Source organism: Lactuca virosa, chromosome 2 (assembly GCF_052849685.1).
Source record: "Lactuca virosa cultivar CGN04683 chromosome 2, Lactuca_virosa_CGN04683_v6, whole genome shotgun sequence".
In the NCBI taxonomy this organism is placed as follows: Eukaryota; Viridiplantae; Streptophyta; class Magnoliopsida; order Asterales; family Asteraceae; genus Lactuca; species Lactuca virosa.
In genome coordinates this window covers 176,235,940-176,243,097 of record NC_136427.1, presented here as the reverse complement: position 1 = coordinate 176,243,097, position 7,158 = coordinate 176,235,940, and the positions used below count along the sequence as shown (strand labels likewise).

At 35.1% G+C, this 7,158-nt stretch overlaps 1 protein-coding gene across 2 annotated transcripts; it reads left to right on the top strand.

The window, feature by feature from the left end:
• Positions 1 to 2,102: 2,102 nt before the first annotated feature.
• LOC145156637 (uncharacterized) lies at positions 2,103 to 5,771 on the top strand. Of its 2 annotated transcripts, XM_079075930.1 has the most exons (8): positions 2,103 to 2,159; positions 2,309 to 3,502; positions 3,599 to 3,726; positions 3,809 to 4,465; positions 4,592 to 4,991; positions 5,095 to 5,251; positions 5,324 to 5,408; positions 5,487 to 5,771. In XM_079075930.1, the coding sequence occupies exons 2-8, from the start codon at positions 2,387 to 2,389 to the stop codon at positions 5,605 to 5,607; spliced, it is 2,664 nt and encodes an 887-aa protein (XP_078932056.1). In that variant the 5' UTR covers positions 2,103 to 2,159; positions 2,309 to 2,386; the 3' UTR covers positions 5,608 to 5,771. The 2 variants fall into 2 exon arrangements, with proteins under 2 accessions (XP_078932056.1, XP_078932055.1); XM_079075929.1 differs by lacking the exon at positions 2,103 to 2,159 and having other exon boundaries at positions 2,212 to 3,502.
• The last annotated feature ends 1,387 nt before the right edge of the window (positions 5,772 to 7,158 follow it).

The following is a 7,158-nucleotide window of genomic DNA, read 5'->3' as shown; positions in this document are numbered from 1 at the left end:
TTCCCGTTACCACCATCACATTTGGTAACGGCGTTTTTTTGTTTTTTAGCCTAGTAACTCGTGTGGGCGTTGCCCACACCCACCTCTCTTATAGGTATATTAATATTTTCGGTTGATTAAAAATCTATCATTGCAAGCAACCGTGATAATAAATGTGTTATATAGTGTCATGTCATAAATTATATTACATGTTTTATATTAATATATTTCAAATAAAATTTTTGAAACAGCGAAAGTAGAAATTTTGTTTGTATCTTTATAATAAATATTAGAATATTATAAGTTTTAACATTACTTAGAATTTTAGAAATGAAAGATAATACATATTTTTTAATCTATATTTTTAATAATACCTTAGAGTAATATATTAAGTAAAAGGTTTAAAATAAATTTAAAGAAAAAAGTAAATCTAGCATTTGTTGTATATTTTTTAAATCAATGATTTTTTTTTTCAAAAAAAATACTCTCTCCATCTCAAAATTATTGTCCACGTTTGACTTTTAAAGTCTTTCAGTGTGAACTTTAACCCTAAATAACTTTATCTGTATTATATAATTTTTGATGAAAATTATAACAATGAAAATACATTTAAAAAACAATTACTTAAACAATTATATACCAAAAAGTAAATTACTTAAAGATAAAAGTTGAGTAAAAAAGACATAAAAAGTTAAACGTGGACAATAATTTTGGAAAGAGTATTAGTCATTACGATTTCGAATTATAAATAATGTTTTTGTTTAACTGTGGTTTTTACGGATTTAAAGCTACTAACATATATACTAAAATAAAAACAATGCGTTGACCAAGCCCAATTTTAATAATAAATCATTTGTTAAAATATAAGAACCCAAATAAATTTGAAAAATAAAAAATGACGCAAAAAGGATCACCATAATTTTCTGATTTTCTCCAAGAAAATCCGATGCACCCACCACCTGCAGTCACTACCAAGGTAGGTTTTGAGATGGATCGACTGGGTGGGCTAAGCCAAGGTGGGCCGCCTGGCTGTAGGATTCGCTAGAATGGGCTCTACGTGGTGTTGTTGCGTCGCCTCTGTAGTTGGAAAACCGACAACTTGGGCTGTCATTCGAATGCTTGTGTCTTTGGCATATTTTTTGGTATTTACATTTATAACACAAAATTTCAATACATTGGAAAGGACAAAACCTAGCTGTCAACTACACATTCCAAACTAAGCAAGAAAAACACATAAAAATTGCCTCATAATGTAATTTCTTTAATGGCCCATTAAAAAAATCAAGCATGTGATTTTATAACATAATAATAGTTTTTTAATAAGTAATGTTACATCAAAACCAGTAAACGTTAGAAAACCAAAAATTTAATGTGAAGGGACTTGGTCATCACCATTAACATCAAGAACAATTAACATGAACAATAAAAAAAGGAGGGGGTCATAAAGTCTAAAGTGACTATGGTACTACTATTGGGAATTAAAAGGACTCAAAACCAGTTTAAGAATGAAGAATAATAGAAATAAAAGATTACGATTTTCACAATACCCAAAAGTCGAATCCAATTAGAACACTTATGAATTATGATCAACCCAAGCCATATGATGTTACAATTCTAAACTTTGCTTTGTAGGGATCTTTTAATGTAAGAGACAATGATATAGACAAATCATTGTTATCTCTATCCACACGAATTGATATGTCGATGCCGTTGCTCCTCGAAAATTCGCAGTATAAGAACTTTGGTAGCAATATTTCTGGATCTCAATGCAAGGACAACATGTCGTCACTAAAAAATGGAATCTTTTTATAGAATTTTAAAAACCTCTCAGTGTCAATATGTTATCGTGGAAAAGTTGCCTAAATCGACGAAATTACGATCCTTACTAAAAAGCAAATGCCAATATGTTATCATGGAAAAGTTGCCTAATACATAATGGCATGGATAATCTATGTTCTAACCATTGCATTACAATCTTTCACACAATTATTAACTAAATAAAATTAAAAAAACATAAAAATTATTGATCGTACTTGAGATTTAAAGACTATAAAAAAAACAAATTTACAAAAAGAATTACATAAATAGTAGTAAAATATACACATAAACGTATGGATACGAAGGGCTATGGAACCATGTCCTCACCTTCTCAACGGATCTCTCTCCTTTGATTCCGTTCGGTAAGTTTCAAGAATTCACTCAAAATTCAAACTCCATTTGATCCATAATTTATCTCTCAATGCTTCTGGGCAAACATTTCATAAAAAACAATATGGATTTGGATTTATGTCAGTTGAATCGTGTTTGATTGTTTATGGCATCTATGCAGATTGAAGTAGCTTCATCTTCTTCACCATTTAATTATTCTCGAAGGGATCACAATCATTCCACCAATATTACGGGGTATATGACCCAGTGTATTCGCAAGAACAAAGCTCATGATGAGGACAAGGATTCATCATGGCTTCCTTCCAAAAATTCCAATACCGATGATTCCTGGCTACCCGCTCATGTAACCTCAAAATCATACGCTTCTCATCACCCGAAAGGAAACAATGATGTTGATGATTCATGGCTTCCTACCAACAATGACACCAAAGGAAAAGGTCGGACAAACACCTCAGCAGAGAAGGATATCGACTATTCATGGTTGCCCTCCACCTTCATCGACAAGAAAGAAAAAAAACAGAAAAATGACAACGTTAAAGAGAAGAACAAGAACAAGAACGATAGCAAGACCAGGAACAATGAAAAGAATAATACTAGCAAAATCAACAAGAATTCCAATGTAAATACCAATACAAATCCCAATACCAATACAGATACCGAGACACAAAAGAAATCGAAGAACAACCATTGGGCATTGGCTCGTGAAGTAGTTTTCTCGTCTGATCAACATGTACAAAACGATGATCAGCAACATGATTCTTCTAAGTCGAAATATACAATGGAATCTCCATCTTCAGTTGGCGTTTCTACCCTCCTTCGGAGATGGAGTGCTTTAGCTGAAGAAAAAAACTCAAACTCAAACGACAACGACAACCTATCTCCTGCTAGCAATCGTAGCAATGTGGGATCAACATGCAAAGAGAGTAAAAGTTCTACCCAAAGCCCTCCAAGCACCACGAAAGACTCTGATTGGGAATCTGATAACACAAGTCGTTCCAGGAGGCTTTCATGTCCACTTCCCAGTCGGGACATCAAGGAATCAAATACAAGTGCTGCAAAAAAGGAGAAGATTCGAGTGGGGGATATCATCAAGAAGTTGTCAAAAGAAGAAGAAATGGCTGCTTCTCAAGCTGGCGGAAATGGAAATGAATCTTTGCCTCGGATTCGAACCTCTTTAGACAATCAACAGATTGAAGAACTCAAAGGATTCAAGGGCGTTAAAGTTTCACGCATCAGGGGACGACAGGCTTTCGACAATTTCCTCATGCTGACAGAGAATAATAAAGATCGTGAGCTCAAATGGTTGTTGGAACGTAAAACTGTTTCTAAGTTTTCACAACGAGGCCGACTTAAAGTAATAACTAAACATGCATTTCTTTTCTTCAATTTAATTACAAATCTTGTTTCCTTGAGCTTTAAGAGTTTTCCATTTGTGTTGATGTTTTTATAGGCTATGCTTCGCTTTAAAAGTCTACGTCTTGATGCCGAACCAAAACCAAAACTAGAAGCTAAAAGACATAGACGAAGCGTTTCAAAAACATTGGATTCGAATAATCGTGTAGCTATCATGGATTTAAGGTAAAGTCCATTCCATCTTAGCTTCAAACAGATACCGTTTAATTAAACAGATTAACTTAAATATATGTAACATGAAATTTAGGGAAAGGTTTGACTCCGGATCTGAGAAAGGAGAAGCGAAGTCTAGAAAACACAGAAAAAGTGTGTTGATGAACATCCAAAACGAGGAACAATATAGCACCCCAACCGCAGGAAAGGAGGTTTATGTTACGCCAAAGACAAAGGCCAAAATTACCAGCTTCAACATCAGCAACAAGAAACAAGAGCCATGTCCTAAACCAGAGCCAATGACTCCGAATCTATCAACACCATACACAACAAATTCTTGTAAATATATGGTGCAAAAAGCCGATGCGAATAGTTCATCAAACTCCACGCGGAAAACACGTTATAAAGATGATAATAAATATGATTTCCAAGAAGACGAAGGTCAATTTATGTCGGCTAAAACTTCATATACTTCTATCGAAGATAGAGGGAATAGTGATTCAGAAGAGACGATCTACACTGCTAAGAAGACTGAAAACTTTGAAGATTGGATGACAAGCGAATATTCTCAAACACGTAGCGACTTGGATGAAAACGATTCTTATGATATGCAGCTCTTTCAAACCAATTATGATTGGATCAGCGATATTTCTCGCCCAAAGAGTGAGTGGGAAGATATGAGAAAAGCAAGGTACCAGGAGATGCTTGAGCGTTCCTCAGGCAAGGCAGACATACAGCGTCTTCTTGAAAGGTAAGTTATCCGTTCTCGAAATTCCACCTCATTAAACTCTTCCATTTAACCATGAATTATGGATGATCTTATTGATTACAAGTTTAGCCTGGTCTTAGATTCACTCTTTGGCTATCGGTTTTGTAGGAAAACTGTCTCAAATTTCCTTTCCAGTAGTCTACGTGACTTAATAGACCATGTAATGATGAATCGCATCCAGCAATCGCATGTCCAAGTAGGAAAAAAAGTTATGGTAACAGCTAAAGGTATGTCGAGGAAGGAAGAAGTCGAACAAGAATATGGTTCAGTGGTAGATGAAGACGGAGACTATAGAAGCAGAACTAGACAATTTAGTGAATACAGTGAATATGTAGATCGAACACCATATTCAGAACGATTATGGAGACCTAATGATGGCGCTTATAGCTCTGAGACCACAACAACAACGACAACGACATCTCCATCTTTGGAACGTTCTCTTTCTTCAAATCGTTCACAAAATAATAGTACTCCACAATCCTCTCCCGCAGTCATTCACCCTTCTGTTGTGAGATCTTATTCCCGTGCACCTTTCTTTTTTCTCTAGTTTACGGGTGTAAACGTATCATCAAAATGGAACCTATATAAATATTATGTTTATCTTCTAATAGGAGATGGAACTCATATATGATTTGAGAGGACACATGGAGCAACTCCATCAAGAGATTATGGAGCTACGCAGATCAATAAAAGGCTGTGTTAACATGCAAGTGAAAATGCAACTTTCTCTCAAGAAAAATGTTGCTGTAGCTGCTGCAACTCATTCGGGTTAGAACTCACATATTATGACATTTTAACCTATTTTGGGCATCACTTATATTCTTAGGGTTATGGAAACAGTTCAAAAGAAGGAACGGAAGCCACCTGGTATTGGAAAAACCTGCTCTATATGTGGTGTTATGCAAGTCGATTCGCTTCTATATAGGTACTTAATTTGTAGTCGACCTCTTACATAACTCGTTTAAGTGTACATAGTCCTGATGCCTTTTGACACAAATTCTAGATGTGGACACATGTGCACTTGTTTCGGATGTGCGGTGGAGTTGCAACGCATTAGTGGGGAGTGCCCGGTTTGCGAAGCTCCAATTGTGGATGTTGTGATGGCATTTGTTCATGAGAACTGAATGAATGTTGCTAACATCATATTTTTTGATCCATCTGCTTATCCAAGAGTAGAAGATTTTCTTTTTTCGTTCTTTTCTTCAAGTTGGTTTATTCTGAAATCAACTTTTTGTATGCTATGTAACACCACTCTAAACATCCCACAAATAGTGTATGTAAATGGAAGTCATCACAAACCATCAAGTAGTTACGTATCTTTATACATCTATGAAAGAAATCTCTTTGCATATTTAACTAGTGCGTTTACGATGATTATGAAAATGAAAAGAGGGCTTTAACAAGTTACAAGATAGATACATTGCGAGTCTAGAATAACAAACCTCATGGTTCCCTAACCAGGTTCAACCGGACCGATACAAATATGGTCTTGAAAAGCAGACCGGACCGACCAGTTTAACTGGTTGAATTTAGAACCATTCAAGTTATCACTGTTTTATCTAAATAAACGCTTGTTAACAAATCGGTGGGAACCATCCGGTTCAGAAAAACCAGTTCAAAAGGACCAGTTGGACCTTTCAAAAAATTGGTTTTATAAATATATGTATTAAATTTTTTAAAACAACTGCAGAAGCCAATTTAGAATAAAATTGCATGATAATGTGATGCTGCACTGAAACCATTTTTGAAAGTGTTGCATTTGATAGTGCTGTATTTGAGTAATACTTTCTTTTTATGCAAAAATTTCAACTGTTGAAGCAATTGATTTTTAACATTAATTTTGAAAATATCATCATGTCTTGTGGCAGATTTGAACGATCCACAAACATCTGTGTGTATGAGGTCCAACAAATCCTTGCCTCTTTCACGGTAGCCTGCAAATTTCATTTTGCTAAGTAAGCAAGATTTGCATACATCATCTGAATTTATGTCAAATAATTTCAAGATCCCATCCGATTGGAGCTTGACAATGCGTTTTTTCTATATATGTCCAAGACGACAATGCACAAACAAGATTTATCTAATTCACTATTAGTAGAACCAACATTTAATATTAGATTATCAAATTTACTTACGCAAACAACATTCTCATAAATATCATTATAAGGACTAGCCGTGAAAATAAATGAACTATTCTTATAAACCAAAATGTCACCATTTCCATTATCAAAAGAAAATTGACAACCATCCTTATACAATGCGTGAAAAGAAATAATGTTTCATGCCATATTAGGCGAAAAGAAACAATTTAATAAACTAAGACGAACATCACCACCAAGCAAGAGCTCGTAATCCCCGATCCTTGTTACATCCAAAGTGTGTCTGTTTCCCATGATCAGGTTGAGCTCTCCATGCCTTAACTCCCTACTTTTCTTTAGTCCCTGCATATAAGAGCAAATATGAGTACCATATCCTGTATCAAGAATCCAAGAATTAGAAGTGGATGTGATATGAAGTTCAATCATAAACATACTGAAGTGCCAGCTACCTTGACATTTCCCTTCTTAAGATCCTCCAGATATTTGGAGCAACTACGTTTCCATTGTTCCTTATTCTAACACTAGAGACACACGACCTCATATGGATTAGTGGTAGGAACTTTTTCAGCTTGGACC

Bases quoted from the DNA above. Each gene is read 5' to 3' on its own strand.
- LOC145156637 (XM_079075929.1), top strand. From the start codon at position 2,294: ATGGCATCTATGCAGATTGAAGTAGCTTCATCTTCTTCACCATTTAAT. The intron at 3,727-3,808 runs GTAAAGTCCATT...CATGAAATTTAG, and splicing joins GTAGCTATCATGGATTTAAG to GGAAAGGTTTGACTCCGGAT. The intron at 4,466-4,591 runs GTAAGTTATCCG...TCGGTTTTGTAG, and splicing joins ATACAGCGTCTTCTTGAAAG to GAAAACTGTCTCAAATTTCC.